At 41.5% G+C, this 16,386-nt stretch overlaps 1 protein-coding gene across 1 annotated transcript in view; it reads right to left on the reverse strand.

Moving 5' to 3' along the window:
• Window positions 1-5,544: 5,544 nt before the first annotated feature.
• The window catches only part of ELOVL2 (ELOVL fatty acid elongase 2), an 81,495-nt gene continuing 70,653 nt past the window's right edge, over window positions 5,545-16,386 (reverse strand). Inside the window, exons 5-8 of the mRNA XM_018558212.1 lie at window positions 16,157-16,328; window positions 11,808-11,932; window positions 9,522-9,656; window positions 5,545-6,107 (exon numbers count right to left, since the gene is read on the reverse strand). Of these exons, the coding sequence (XP_018413714.1) occupies window positions 5,985-6,107; window positions 9,522-9,656; window positions 11,808-11,932; window positions 16,157-16,328 (555 nt within the window). The 3' untranslated portion in view covers window positions 5,545-5,984. The remainder of the gene's footprint in view (window positions 6,108-9,521; window positions 9,657-11,807; window positions 11,933-16,156; window positions 16,329-16,386) is intronic.

Here is a 16,386-nt window from a genome sequence, read left to right on the forward strand (position 1 = left end):
ATAATATATATATATAGTGTGTGTGTGTATATTATAAAGGTCTTGTCCACAAAAAAACAAAACCTAAACAGCTTATTTAAAAAATGTTTTATGATTTTACCAATTCTGAGCCTGTGTGACCTTTCTATCCAGCTAACTTTATTCTTGTCCTATAACCTTTTTTATTTTCCTACTTAGAACGATGACCAATTGACAGACATCACAGAAAGTTCCCAGAAATGATCAAAAGACTAAAACACTTTGATCTTTTTCCTTCTTTTCGTATTGGGATCAGTGTCTGCAATGTTTTAGTTTGCTTTTGATATTGGTATCAGTGTATGTGATGTTTCAGTTTATTTTTCATATTGGTATCAGTGTCTCATGTTTTAGTTTCTTTCATATTGGCATCCATGTTTGTGATGTTTCAGTTTATAAGCAAATAAACATTTACAATCTTCATGGTCATCTCAGAGTGTTTTCCTCCATGTATGTGAAAGATTGCGGAGGTAACTGAAATATTAATTTGGCGTCAAGTTGTGGGAAGCTGTTTTTTGTTAATATATATTAATATTTTTTGTTCTGCCCATCAAATGGAGAAGAACAAGGCCTAATGTAGGTGCCCTTAAGACATCAGTGTTTCTGAATGGCAAGTCCATGCAGGTAGTGGAACAATAACTAAGCACTCTTGTACCTAGAGCCTCAGAGCTGTATATCTGCAGTGTGAAATCATCTAAGGCACCGTGTTTCTGACTGCTGGTCTCAGGAGATTTGGAGTGAGATTTGGGCTCCTCAATGTTCTCCTTGCTGGAGAGAAAGCTGTACCTGAGCACCAAGGATCTCCCTGCTCCGGCTTCATCCCTTTTTTGCCTTCTGTACCTCTCCTGTTGCGTCTTCAATATTCCCCCACCAGTTATTAGAGGGCAGATCTGATCAGAAGAACGCAAAGCCTTGCCCACTGCCATTATGACCACCTCAACACAATGCAGAACAAGGCATGGTAAGTCCGTAATGGAGAAGCCGCAGAGAGCCTTCAGACAAAACTGATGACTAGTCTTTTGTTATCTACTTGCCTTTTTGGCAAAGTGAAAAATTAAGTGTTCCTTTAAGACAACCTAGTACGCTGCTATGGCTTTAAAACTTGCAAATGGTGCCCCATCACTACTTGTTTACCTTGCAGCTGCTTAATGTCCATGTTTGATGACGAGAACTAGATGTGAGGAATCGCTGTTTTTTGTTCAGTAGTCAGAAGGGCAAAAAGAAAATGAAAGATTTTGGTCCAACAACCTGTTATTTTGAAATCACACACAAGCCTTCCTAAAACCCACCTGGGTTTTGGGTGGGTACCACCAGGAGGACACATTTTAGGCTGGGAACGTATTTGTGATCATGAGCTTCAGCCAATGACCATTTTGGGGATACCTACAACCCACAGAAATGAATCGATTATATTGGGGAGGATGTGCAGAGCTAAGCTAAATTAATTCTCATGCAATTGCCAGTGATGGAAATAATCATTTATGGCTCCTGATAGTTTTGAATGAAATCTATATGAGAAGCAGAAGCCAGCACACTTGCCAGCTACTCAGAAACCCCAAACTACTAGGTACTTGGGTTACAAAGATTTTGTTGCACACATTTGCAAACTCACATAAATCCACATGGTCACCTTAAGGCACATCTGTAGTGTGTGGTCCCCAACTCAAAACTAGGGATGTCTGTGGGCTTAGTGCAAACCACATTCACCCAAGCCCATACAAAACAGTTAGTGATACACCCCCCTTGTGGCCCAATCAGTTGCAGCCGGGACATTTTTTGCCCCTTGTTGTAGCTGCGGGAAAGGGAATGCCCGAGCCACAACTGACTGGGTCAAGAGGGGGGTGTCACTGTCAGTTTTGTGTGCCCCACACTCATGACTACTCAAAACTATCCAACTTTACAACAATTCTTCCTTGTTCTTGGGGCTCAGTCACACAAGTTCATTAAAGCTGCATTGATCAACACAAGGATGCAGCAAAAACCAATTTCTAAATGGAGCTAAGTTGAACACACCTAAATGCAAAGTGTGAATTATTACAAATATTTCATGTATTTTTTGTGTGTTTAGATAGAAATGTTCTATCCATGCGTGCATGTCACTGGTAGTGTGAAGGAGGCCCTAAATTTAATTCCAGACAGCCAAATGTGGAAAGCAGAATGCACATGTATAGGAATCGATGATGCCCACTTTGTTATCAGTGCTGGTCTGGAGAAAGGTTCTCCCCAGCACAGCTATACTCTCTTCTGAACGTCCTAATCTGTATTGACAGCTGGAACAGATCTGCATCTCATTATACAAGAATGGTGCTGATGCTGAATGAGTACACCTGTCACTGCAATCCCCAGTGTGCAGCATTGTGGGTAAGTTTACCCCCCCCCCGTTGTAAGATTTTGTATGGCTTTTTCTTCTCTTTATGTTCTTTGTTCAGCGTCATGTTCTTGTATTCTTTGTATATACTGCTGTTCTGAGAATTGAATCCATTAGTTAGCTAACAGTTGGCTTGCAAAAGGGGACTAGCCTGTCACAAATGGTTGTCATTTTCTTGGCTAATGCATGGCGTGAACAGTAGTGTTTGGGTGAAGGGAACATCATTGCCAATGTGGGGAAAATATATAAATACTGCATAGTGGTCACTAGATAGAGCTGAGGAGCATAGGAAAGAAGTATTTACTTCCTATGCTCATCAGCTCCATCTAGTGGCCATATTGCAGTATTTCCTAAATGTTACATTTGACCTCAAAAAAAGATACGGTAATTTTTGCCTCCTATTCCCACAGAATGAATGTTTAGAGATTTACAGGACAAATGGTTAAAGGAGAATTATGAGGCGAGTGATTTTAACTCAGCCTCATAAACTGAGCTGACCTCTAATCTGCCTCTAGATAGGCAGAGCCTGCAGTCACTCACGGAGCTGAGTGGATCCAGACAGCATTATCGGGATCCGTTCCGGCTGCGGCGTCTCAGTATACCACGAGCTGTAGCTTGCGGTATACTGAGCTTTGGGTGACGGGAGGACGCTAGTTTGTGTCCTCCCGTTTACCCTTAGGAGAACGATGGGGAAAAGCACTGACCCCATAGTTCTCCTTTAATCAATAGACCCTTTAATTCTGAAGTATATTATATAGCTCAGATAATATATTCAGACAGTATACATTTTGTTAGGTTATGGGAAAGAGACACGCTTCCCTCAATTATAATGAATGATACATGTCATAGGAGGTGGAGGAGCAAGTTACAATAAACTTGTTTAGCCCTTTCTAATAACTGTGGATGTATTAGCAATAGATGTTAACATGGAGCTAACTCTTTGGATAAATCGAGATAGGCTGACTCCAGTTATTTTCCTTGTCTATGATTACATTTGACAGTGTCCTGTGCTTCTTTGCTGGTACAGCCACAAACCAAGATAAGACAGTGATTGCAGTTGCTGGCATGGCATAAAAAACAACTGGCATATTTGAAAACAGCAGTGTGTGGTGCTGGAGAGTTTATAGCTAGCTTCAAATGCAGCCTGAAATGAACCACTCATTGACTTCATTCCCATGTCACATCAGCCTGACTTTACACATTCATAACTCGGATTTATGAAATGTTGGAGTCTCCTTGGTTTATCCATACAGGCTCATCCTCGCAAATTAAAAAGATGAATTACAAAATATTAGTAGAAATGAAAGGTGTCCCTCATACAGACCATTGTAATTCTTGTAGTCCTCTCAAAATGTAGAAATGTCAGCCAGGGTTGGTCTGCTCTAAGAAATAGCTCCAATTTCTCTTCTTGCTGTTTCTATACACCAGTCTTTATGCTCCTGCTGATGGTGATGACAACATTTGGCTGATCATTTGCACACAGTATAATAGACAGATCTCTGTTTTTGTAACGGCACCTTGAGAATCCAACAACAAAACTGATTACACATCGCTTATCTGTGTACTAATACATGTGCAGGAACACATTTTACACATTAGGACATAACGGGACTCGTCAATAATGATATCCATAGAATCATGTTTTCTGTGAAGATGTTGCTAGTCATTAAAGTGGACTTGTAACAAAATACAAGGTCCACTTGCAATATCTAGGCCCACTCCCCCACTAAAAGTCACTACTCGCCTTACCTGTTTACTGCCCACAACACTTGGGTAAGAGTGACATCAAATTCCTTCCGGCAGGATCCTGGGGAATAGAGAGCAGCCCAAATTTTGCAAGAAGTGAACCAGAGGGTCTTATGAGATTTTGCCTGCCTTAAATTCCCCAGGAATCTTCCCGGCAGGACGATGACATCATGCCCAGCAGTGGGGAAGACCAGGTCAAGGTAAGTATAAATCTAACCTTCCGCTTTACAGGAACGTTTTCTACATTTTACATACTAAGAGCTTGTGATGTTTAATGGAGGTGGGGGTGGGGGGCAGACATTAGAAGTGGACCTTTCATTGCACTGCTAATTTCACTTTAAGTTCATTTAAATGCTACTGTGGTAGTGCTGAGATCCATTTCAGGAAGACTTGCAGTAAGTTATAAGTCATGATGAGCCTGGACGCACACAGTTCGCCCAAGCACACTCAAAACTGTGACCAACACTCCTATCTCCCAGCCCAGTACGTTGTGGCAGGCACATTCCACACTCTGCAGCTATACGTCACAAAGGGGAGGGGAATGCCACTGACTAGAGCCCTTCGGTTCAGTTGAACCAAAGGGCTGCTGTACGGGCTATTCACTATAGCCCGTACAGCAGCCGAGCGGCTCAGCTGAGCTGAAGGCATATGCTTTCGGCTCGACTGAGCCTAAGTGACAGCTGAAGCAGGGCCAACAGCTTGCCGAAGGCTGGCCGTTTGCCCCGCAAATGTCAGCTGGATGGAGCCAGCCGTGATGTCATGGCTGGCTCCGCCCAATTGTAATGATAGATTAGCATCCCCAAATGACCGCTGATCAGTCATTAAACAATAAACTGGGTGGAGCTGGCCGTGACGTCAATAGGAAACAGTTGGGCAGAGCTAGCTTTCACCGCTGGCTCCGCCCAATTGTTTGTTTTCTTTAAAATGTTTTTTTTAACAAATTTAAAATCATTTTGCAAATTTTTTTAAAATATTATTTTCACAGATTTTTTATTCTGCTCGATACCACGTAGGTACCAAACAGAGTAGCCAAGCCGAATGCAGCTCGGCGGAATTTGGCTATTCACTCACTGCGGTTCGGCCCCTATGAGAATAGGGTGAACGGCAGCGAGTGAGCTGCCAGAGCTTTGGCTCAGCTGATCCAGATGTTGGATCGGCTGAGTCAAAGTCCTTCTGCATTTCGACTCAGCCGATGTACGGCTGATCTTAGCCGATATACGGCCGCTGAAATCAGCCGTACAAGGCTAAAGTGAATAGCCGCACAGCGTTCGGCTCACTTCACTTCGGCTAATCACTTGGCTGCCTTCGGCAGCTTAGTGAATAACCCTGTAAATTTAACAATGTCAAACCCCATGCTCCCCAGCCACCAATCAAGTTTTGAGACAACTTATCTGTGGGTATATGCAAACCTCAAGTATGGCTTTTTCAGGCTTTTCTGTACAGTACATTAAAAACAATTCTGTCTTCAATATCTATTTAGCTGAAAGTAAAAAGCAAGAAGTCTTTCTTTTCACAGAATTTCAATTTTAGTGCATACAAAGGCCTACATTAAATTAAAACTTGTTAAAACATGTAAAAGAATGTCAGTGGGCTGTTATAAGGCATTTTCTGGACTACAATTCAAAAGACTTCTCATCTCGATTGTTGGTATGATGGCATTTAGAGAAAATAAAGCACCTGGTGCCTTACCGTCGTATCCTACATATCAAAATATTAAAATAATTTGGGGTATTGATTATGAAAAAAAATCTTTGAACAAAAATTGAATTTGGTCAGTAGTTAGGAGGAAGCCTATCAGCCTGTTTAAATAAAATGTAAACAGGGGCTGTATCTTCTATTTGATAGTCTTCATATACTAGTTGTGTTTCTTGTGCACAAAACCATTGCTTGCATTCACTAAGTCCTTGTGATATCCGTTCTGCAGATCTAAGCTGGCTGCTTTTCCGTTCGGATCAGATTTCAATGGCTTCTTGTAGGTCTAAAAAGGGAAAAGAAAAGCCTGTTATATTTGTTTCTCTATTTCTTTAAATCCACTCTTAACTTCGATGTTGTGCTTTTTATCAATGTTCACCACTTCCCATCCAGCTAGAGAGAGATAAGAGCCCCTTCTTCTGTGGATAGCCTCCCTCTTCTCTCAGTTGCGAATGTGTTTTACTGTATGGTAGCTGTAGGCAAGAGTGGTGAACTATGTAAAAGGTACAAACTTTTTTTTTTTTTTACAAGCTATACATTCGGGGTACATTCTACCTCGTACTGTGACGCAGCGCATAAACACCACATAGCAATACAGCTCAATCACACAATAAATTACATTCACACTGCGGCGAGATGCCTGACGTGTAGCTCAAGACAAGAGTCCTGAGCCCTCCACGTCATTCATGACACCGCATTACCCCGTACTGAGTCTGTGGTCCGTAGGATCCACATCAATTATCTTCAACTAAATAAACTTCAATAAACCTTGCGGTGCAATGTCTGACGTGCGGAACTCGAGGTTCCTCACGTCCTACATGGCGCCGCGACAACACATCAAGCATAAAACATTAACCGACAACAAAGCATCAGGTGTGATGGAGAGGGAAGAGGGTAAAAGGTACAAACACTGAACTCAATGCTCACAATATTCTGGGTGCATTTTAATTTAGTAAGGATTTAGATTTTAGCAATTATTTTTGTTGCCTCCTTCACTTAGTGTATTTCCACTTTTGCAGTCAATTTTTACAAAAACCACTCTTATCTGTTTCTCTTCCCATTCACACAGCTGCAATAATACATTTTGACCTTTTTTAAATATTTTGTTGCTATAGGCAAGATGGCTGAATCCAGTTTTTTTTTTCTAAGCACCTTCACAGTGATCTGTCCTTAGGGCTGAAATGTGAGGATTGTGTTTCTCTCATTAACTTCATTAGCATACAATGCAGAAGCCAGGCTTTTAATCCTTTGACAGGCAAAACCTTTACAAATTGTAATGAACAAAGCCCTCACCCCTCACAACCCCTCCTAACATTTACAAAGACGGAGAAGGAAGTAGAAATTTTAACCACTGAGAAGCCAAGAATCCATAAGCAATTTAAACTGCAAGACGCATTTTTTTTTTTTTTATAGCTTGTGCTTTGTGAATGGGAACATGTAACAAATACAAAATTAGGGTTATTCCAATTTGGCTGTGAAAGTGGAAACACACTTTAAGAAAAGTTTGGCACGTCCATGTGATAGTCAAAGCTTTTCTGCTGCCATTATCCTAGAAATTCAAATAATGACTCACTCACCCACTGATTGGTTATTAGGTCCTGTTCACAACAGACTATTGGGGTAACACACATTGCGTGCCACTGCTGCACTGTGGTACCATTTAATGAAAGAAGAACTGCAACGTACGTGAGCTGCACTGCACTTGAGCACGACGCAAGATGTCCTGTGTGTTGTGCTTTTGATAAATTGTAAACCACACCTATTTTACATGTGCTGAGGTGCACTGAAGTTCATTCATAGCACGTCATCGCGTTGCATTCATCGCATGTCCATGTATGAAAATGCGTCTGCTGCAGTATGCTGTAAACAGGGCCTTACAGTTGTATTCACCTTTTATTCCACACATTTTTGGTTTTACTACAGTTTTTTGTTCCCATTCTCTTGTTTCCTTAAGGCTTTTGTTGTTTTCCTTCACACCTGGGCGTACTGAATACGCGCGTTTGCCGCACGGTTTTACCGCAATTTGCGGTAAAAGAAACGCGCGTTTCCGAGGGCTATCTGGCTGTATCCTAATGGATACGCCCGACAAATACGCTCCAAAGAAGCTCCTGTACGCACCGAAGAGGCTCCTGTACTTCTTTGGGCGTAGGGTTCCCGGGTGGGAACCATGCCCATAGGCAACTATTGGTTTTCACATGTTGAGCGTTTAACAGCGTGTAGGAACGCGCTGTAAAACGCCCAGGTGTGAACCAGGCCTAAAGAGGAACTCAAGGGAAAATTATTAACCATTGCAGTAGGACCACCACCGTACCACAAGGGTTAAGGGCTCGTTTGTATCTAGGTGCTAAAAAAAAAAAAGATATTCACCAGACCATCTGAGCCAGTTTGTTCTTAGACCGGTCCTTCCAGCTTCTCTCCCCCTCCGCTCCAGTGGTCTAAGGTCCCGTAAATCATAACATTCTATACACAGTGTATAGACATGAGGACACTGAGGAGCATTCCAATGCTGCAGAGTAGAAGAAGAGAGGCTGGAGGGAGCGTTGTGACAGCTCGGTGCGTCAGAGCTTTGCGTGAGTATAACTTTGTTATTTTTGAACCTAGACTAAAACGAGCACTTAATCCTTGCACTGCATGGGTTAATAAAAAAAATTCATTGAGTTCTTTTAAAAAGCAAGAACAAGCTGTAACAAAAGACATGATGTATCCCACCACACAGTATCCAGTAAATTGCAGGTAACAGTAGACACGGCACCAAAGTTCCCCAAAGCAGTGCTGGCAAAAAAGGAGATGGTGCCACTATTCCAGGAATCAGTTCCAGCAAGTTTATACAAGAGCCTAATGGTGACCAAAAACTCTTCTGAGGCAATTCCAGGACATGTCCTTTCCCTTCATTCTTCATCAACGATTGCACAACAAAAACAAGCAAATTTAAAGTAAAGTGAACATGTTGTGATTGTAGCAAACACACGTTCATTCTAGTAAAATAGGCCCAAAGTGTCTATCACTGCTGACCTCAGAAAATGATGAACAGTAGAAGTGACTGATGCTCACAAAATGGTAACATCACTTTTTTTAAGGGACAAGAGAGCACAGTAAAATACTCTTGTTGGTCTCTAGTTATGACATTGCTGCTGCTGATGTGACTGATCATGGTGCCTAACACCACCCGGATATTCAATGCAAAGGTTTAAAGTACACCTGTCGTGAGGGTAATATGTGGGCTGTCATTGCTGACCTCATGCTAGATCTTGTCAGTCATACAGATCTAAGGGCTACAATGCTTTGAGTTACTGACCTGGAACATAAAAAGTTCCAGGAATTCTGACTTTTATTTACTGCAGGTCTGTTTTGGGTCTGGAACTCAGAGGTACTAAAGCCAGACGTAGTTGGGCAACTAGCATTTTAAGACCGAGACCAGAAATGGCAGCCCACAGTCTCATGACAAGTAGTGTTTCACTAAGGGCTATAATACAAGGTTGTTCGTGTTTTGCTCCAAACATGTTTTTTTTTTTAAGGATCTGATATAAAATTTTGTCATTTTGATTTGGAACAAGCGGATTCATGATGACTTGCGCTTTGTCTTTCCATGTATTGTGTTTTGTTTTTACTCCTCTAGACAATTAAATGTGAACGCATGGCAAACACAAACTCATCTCCAATGAAAGCCATCTTCCATTAATGCTTGCAGTATTTGACTTACCTTTAGGTAAAAGTTTACAAATAATATGACCAATGTAGTCATATAGGATGACTGGAATATTAGACATCCAAAAGGAAACCCACAGGGTTTAACCACAGCACTGAGCGTGTGAGAGATGGTGAGCACGAACTGAATCTGGAAAACAGACAAAATGAATGCATCATTATAGGTTCCTTAGTAGCAAAAGAAGTCAGGTAAGTGGACACTACCAATTCATCAATCATTTCTAAATGGAAAATATCTGCCATGCGTCTATTTAACCTTTCATTTACAGTAGAAAATGTGTTTTGTTTTTTTTGCTTTTAAACATATTCAGTTATCTTACAAACCCAAAAGGGTTGAGACTGTGTAAAATCTACATAAAAACAGAATGCAATGATTTGCAAATCTCATAAACCCATATTTTAGTCACACTAGAAAACAGAAAACCTATCCATTGTTTTAACTGGAAACATTCACCATTTTAAGAACAAAATAAGGTCATTTTGAAATTGATGGCAGCAAGAAGTCTCCAAAAAGTTGGGACAGGGCAACAAAAAGCTGGCAAAGTAAGTGGTACTGACAAAGAAGAGCTGGAACAACGTTTTGCAACTAATTCAGTTAATTGGCAACAGGTCAGTAACATGATTGGGTATAAAAAGAGCATCTTGGAGAGTCAGAGTGTCTCAGAAGTAAAGATGGGCAGAGGTTCACCAATCTGTGAAAAGCTGCATCCAAAAATTGTCAAACAATTTCAGAATAATGTTCCTCAATGTAAAATTGCAAATACTTTAATTATATTGTCATCTACAGTCCATAATATCAAGATTCTGACAATCTAGATAAATCTCTGTGCACAAGGCTGAAACACAACATTGGATGCCTGTGATCTCCGGGTCCTCAGATGGCACTGCATTAAAAACAGGCATGATTCTGTGATGGACATCACTGCATGGGCTCAGGAATACTTCCAAAAATCACTGTCTGTGAACACAACTCGCCGTGCCATCCAAAAATGCAGGTTAAAGCTTTATTGTGCAAAGAAGCCGTGTCTGAAAAATAGGCATGCACCGATACTAGTATCGGTATCGGTGCTGATGCCAAGTATTTGGGTGAGTACTCGTACTCGCCCAAAAGCTGCGATGCCTAGCCCGATACTTCTGGTGTCAGGAAGCCGTCTTCCCAGCCAATCAGGAAGCCCAGCAGCGTGTAATGACTCACTGCCCGACTTCCTGATTGGTCGGGAACCTGGCCAATCTGGAAGCCGGGCGCTTCGTCACTACACGGCACCCGGCTTCCTGATTGGCCAGAAAGGCGGCTCTATGCTTTCTCGTCACCTGCTAATCGGGAAGCGGGGTGGCGAGTCTTTAAATGCCGGCTTCCTGGCTAATCAGGAAGCCAGGTGGCGAGTCATTACACGCCGCCTGGCTTCCTTAATGAGACTTCCAGTATCGGTATTCGGTATCGTCGAGTACCCCAAAAAAAATATCGGTATCGGTGCATCCCTACTGAAAATTATCCAGAAACACCGCTGTCTTCTCTGGGCCAAAGCTCGTTTAAAATGGTCTGTTGAAAAGTGGAAAACTGTTCTGTGGTCAGACGAATAAAAATGTTACATTCTTTTTGGCAACCATGGGCACCGCATCCTCCAGATTAAAGAGGAGAGGGACATTCTGGCTTGTTATCAGTGCTCAGTTAAAAAGTCTGCATCTCTGATGGTATGGGGGTGCATTAGTGCATATGGAATGGGCAGCTTGCACATCTGGAAAGACACCATCAATGCTGAAAGATATATCCAGGTTTTAGAGCAGCATATGCTCCCATTCAGATAATGTCTTTTTCAGGGAAGGCCTTGTATATTTCAGCAGGACAATGCTAAACCGCATACTGCATCTATGACAACAGCATGGCTTCATAGTAGAAGAGTCTGGGTGCTTACCTGGCCTGCCAAGGGGATGTCACACGGTGGTAAACATGGCCCTTTGCAACTTTTTGGAGAAGTGTTGCTGTCATTAATTTCAAAATGACCATATTTTTCTCTTAAAATGTTAAATTTTCTCAGTTTACAAAAATTATATGTTTTCTATTGTGAATAAACTATGGGTTTATGAGATTTGTAAATCATTGCATTCTGTTTCTATGTAGATTTTACACAGCGACCCAACTTTTTGGGAATTGGTGTTGTAGAACCAACAACATAACGCGTACAGTGCATAGAAATACATTTGCTTATAGAGTTGTTGCTTAAAGAAAACTACTACTGGTGTTGCTCCCCAGATCTATGTTCAATGGACGAACATTACCTACCAGTTGGCCCTGAGTAAGGTACTTCTTCCACCAGAGGTATTTGTGCATGGATGGAAAAACTGACAGGCCATAGTACGAGTACATGAGAACATGGATGAAACTGTTGAGGGTAGGTCCAAAGAAACCTGTATTAGCATTAGAATGAAACAGAAACATATTGTTAAAAAAAAACCTGAGAAAAGAAACCGTTTTAAACAGTATTTTACTAGTGTAATAATTTTATGATTATAATACAGTAACTGAATCACAACCAGTTTTAGATATTAGACCACTATGTAGATGAAGAACACTATTTATGAGCACACTGCAAAGAACAATAATGTGCAGTACCAATGGTTTACTGAACACCACAGCCCTCTTTACATAAAATCTAACATGGTTTGGCCAATACAGGGAATATCCCAGAGCTGAAAGGACTGATGTGAACTTGAGCTGTAGAAGTAAATAAGTATGGTCCAACTGTCTGATACTCCTCTGGGACTGAAACAGAATTGGGGGAAATGATCAAAACTGATGCAGACAAAATCTGGCAACCAATCAGCTTCTCTCTCAATTTGTTCAGTTAAGATATGAAAACGAAAGAGAGAAGCTGATTGGTTGCGATGCACAGCTGCTCCAGATTTTGATCGATTCCCTTCAATGTGGTCTGCTGTTGAGTAGGCCTGAAGGTAGAGCAGATGCTATTGTGATGAAGAAATGTGGTGAAAGGTGTTTGCATTGAAAACTCCACATTCCCATTATTGTAGGACTACTCAATATTCCTCAGACTTTTTGAGGCTGACTGATGGCATGACATGGGCCTGCAGGCTTTTCTGTGGTAAACAAATAAATCTGCGCTTCTGGAAAAATAAAATTTAGTAATAACTGTGGTAAGGCTTGGCCATGTAGTCATGGAACTTGCTACAAAATGTCCCAGAAAGCCATGTATTTGGGTTTGCATTGTATACAAACAGAAGAGATTACATTTACTTCCAAAAAAAAAGAAACCAAAGCAACAAAGATTTCATATATACTAACAATCATTTGTGTCTATCCCTTTAAATGGGTCATTCAAATGGTTTATGAAGATATAAACCTAATTTCCACTTCCTGCTAAAGAAAGGAGAATCAAAGCAATAAGAGCCCAAAGCAATGAAGATCTGAACAATTCAGTAACTTGCAGCAATCAGAAATCGTATTTGCTGACTCCAGTAAGCTGAATTTTGATTTGTTTGATTGGGCTACTGCCCCTATACACATCCTTGTAGCCACCTGTACTGGTTATATAAGCTTAAAAGCGCATTAAAGAAATGTGAACTGCTGGAGCCACTGGAACATTCTCTGACTGCTCTCTTAATGCTAAGGCAAAGTTTGTCCAGCAAAAAAAAAAAAAGGCTGCAAGATGGTAACCGTTGTTTACCGGGAGATTGAAGAAATAATGTGAAAGTAAAAATGTTTTGTCTTAACGCTCAACTCCAGGAAAAGGTTACATCCTCCCTTGCAGTGGGACTCACCCCCACACTGCAAGAGGTAAATGTTCATTTATGCCTAGTATTCTGGGAAAAAGGACATTAACCCTATCCCTCGCTCCCCTGGCACTCCATACTCTTTCCTATTCTCTACGATGCTTGTGGGCATTCCCTCACCGTCCTCATGTACATATACAGTACATGCATTGTATTTGATGATGTCAGAGTCCCATCAACTGCCAGACTGCTTAGGAGAAGAGGTCGAAGGACCCAAACGCATAGCATAGAGGGAGCCTGGGAAGCAAGGGATTAGGTTAAAAAAAGTCATTTTTGCTGGGACACTAAAAGGAGCATTTAACTTCCTTACAGTGCTGGGGTACCACCGCTGTAAGGGAGGATTTTTCCTTTCCCTGGAATTCAGCCTCAACATTGACAACTGATATTGCTTAATATATCTGGCTAGGAATTAGTCTACAGATGATGACACACATTGAATGTAAAGGCTATTAAGTTTGAATAGAATTGCAGACACATTGTAATAAAACACTTAAGTATTGCATGTTATACAGGCATGAGACATGACTTGCAGTAGAGAAGTATGAGGCACTGTGTAGAGTTGTGACGCCCTATATATAGGACAGTGGCATGAGGCACTATGTGTAGTAGAGAGGTGTTTGTCAGTTACTGTAGTAAAGGCAAGAGCACTGTGTAAGCATAAATGCATAAGGCACTGCATGTAGTAGGAAGACACTACACTTTCTATATTGGATAAGTGTGCAGCAAAAGGAGAGACATGAGTCACTGTGTATAAACAGTAAAGTGTTGCACTTGGTGTAATAGACCGGGATGAAACATTGTAGGTAGTAGACAGCTTTGAGGGAATACAATAATTAGAAATTTGAGGCACTGCCTGTAGAAGAGGCGTTAGGCACTGTGTGTAACAAAGAGTTACTGAATATAGTAGAGAGACATGATACAAAGTGTGCAGTAGAGATGTGTGAGGTAATGAGTGCAACAGAGAGGTATACTACACTACGGGTAGTAAAGAAGTAGGAACAGTAGAGGTGTGATGAAGTAAAATAAAGAAAAGTCACTCGCACTCCTAGGACTTTTCTTCATTTTACTTTGATCTGCGGAGGCATCTGCTGTCACTTTGCCACCCACCCGATATCCAAGGGTACAATCCGGTCAGGAGTGTGATGGGTCCCTTGAATATTGATCAGTATAGGTGTGAGACACTGTGCTTAGGAGAAAGACAAAGCCTGTAATGGTGAAGCACTGCATGTAATGGACAGGCGTAATGTTATAGAGAACATAAGCAAAGTAACCTCCTCTGCTTGATGAGTAGACTTGGCGTCCCGTGTCGAATCCATGGATGGATTGGCCTGGCCAATTTTACACGGTTGTATCCTCTGTGGACTCTTAATTTGTGCACTAAATCCCTGCCTGTGCTCTTTGGCGCTAGTAAATTTGGGTCCAATCATCATTTTGCCAATTGCAACACTAGAGGAGTGGTTTATCTGCTCCTTTGTGAGTGTGATACTCTATGAGGGGTGCCCATTAGGTAGATCGTGATCTACAAGTAGCTCTCAAAGCTGATGCTGGTAGATCACAAAGGGTGTGAATGGCGGCCCCTTTATTCCATGTTGGTATATTTATTTAGCTCTGCACACATGATTACCTATTAGCCTATCTGCTGAGCCAAGCTCCCCGACACCTTTCTGGTGGTTGAAGTGCTATGTATTACATCAAAGAATATTAGTTTACACAGCCTGTTGCACTACACTGTTTGGAAAATACAGCAAGGTGAGCCAGGAGAGAGAGCGGGGAGAGACAGCCAGGGGAGAGAGTGCAAGGAGAGACAGCCAGGGGAGAGAGCAATGAGAGACAGCCAGGAAAGAGAGAGAGGAGAGACAGCCAGGGGAGAGAGCAAGGAGAGACAGCCAAGAGAGCGAAGAGAGATAGCCAGTAGAGAAAACGAGGAATGACAGCCAGGAGAGCGAGGAGAGACAGCCAGGAGAGAGAGAGCGAGGGATGTTTTTTTTCTGTTGGTAGAATCTCATGTAGCTCATCATTTGAAAAGTAGATCTTAACCTAAAAAATTGTGGGCACCCCTGCTCTACAGCAACACTGGCAGACAGTTTTTACTTGACCTGGATTCTACCAGCCACAAAATCTGTGTAATTTACGTGTCCTAATTGGATTAGCTGGAACATCTTAAGTCAGGCATTCTCAACTTTATTAAATGAGCAAACCCTTCTACAGTGCCAGTGGTTACACTAAGTACCCTATTGTGTGCTTGCTAATTTTATAGCTGACCTTCAGACATACAGCTAAATAAACTGATGGAATACATATATGGGAGTTGTGTTACCTGCCAAATGATTCAAAATTCTATCCATCCAGTCCTGAGATTTACACAGCTCTCCCACACCACACAATTACTGTCTGGCAGGGTAGGAGACCTGAATTTCATTCTGCTGCGGTTCAGTAATACTTTCAGGTCTTGTTTCCTCTCCAGCCTGTTACTGGGCAGTTAGAGGAGAAGCAGCAGACTGATGAGATTATCTCTCGAACTCTGCTCTTCCTATCAGAATTATCCTTGCAGTGGGTATACTGTAACTGGCTTCTTGTGCTGCTTCATCCCCCAGTTTAAGCACTGCTGTACTGGGGCTGAAAGAATCGGATACCAAGTGAAATTCAGGTACATTAATAAATACAGAGCTGCATTAATGTGTCTTTTATATACACCATTTGTGGACATTTTTTTTCCCCATAAAATTGCTTACTGAGATCTGATTTATGGTTTGCTACACATGTAAACCATTTACCAGAACAAGTATGACTGATTGCAGTTCATGCCACTGCAAATCACCATTGTAGTTTTTGTTTAACACTTACTTTGTCCACATGGAATCCAGTTGAGAACACACCACCATATGTTGAACATTGTGGCATGGTGATAAACATGGAGGAAAGTGATTTGGCTATTCTTTTTCCGTAAAACAAAGAAAATGGTGTCCATAAATTCAATTGCTTTGGAAAAATAATACCACCACAGAACCTTTGCCACCTGTAAAGTAAAAAAAAAACAAACAAGTTATCATTAAGAACAAAGAACCATTCACCAC

Source organism: Nanorana parkeri, unplaced genomic scaffold (genome assembly GCF_000935625.1).
Source record: "Nanorana parkeri isolate BGI_ZX_2015 unplaced genomic scaffold, ASM93562v1 scaffold326, whole genome shotgun sequence".
Taxonomy (NCBI): domain Eukaryota; kingdom Metazoa; phylum Chordata; class Amphibia; order Anura; family Dicroglossidae; genus Nanorana; species Nanorana parkeri.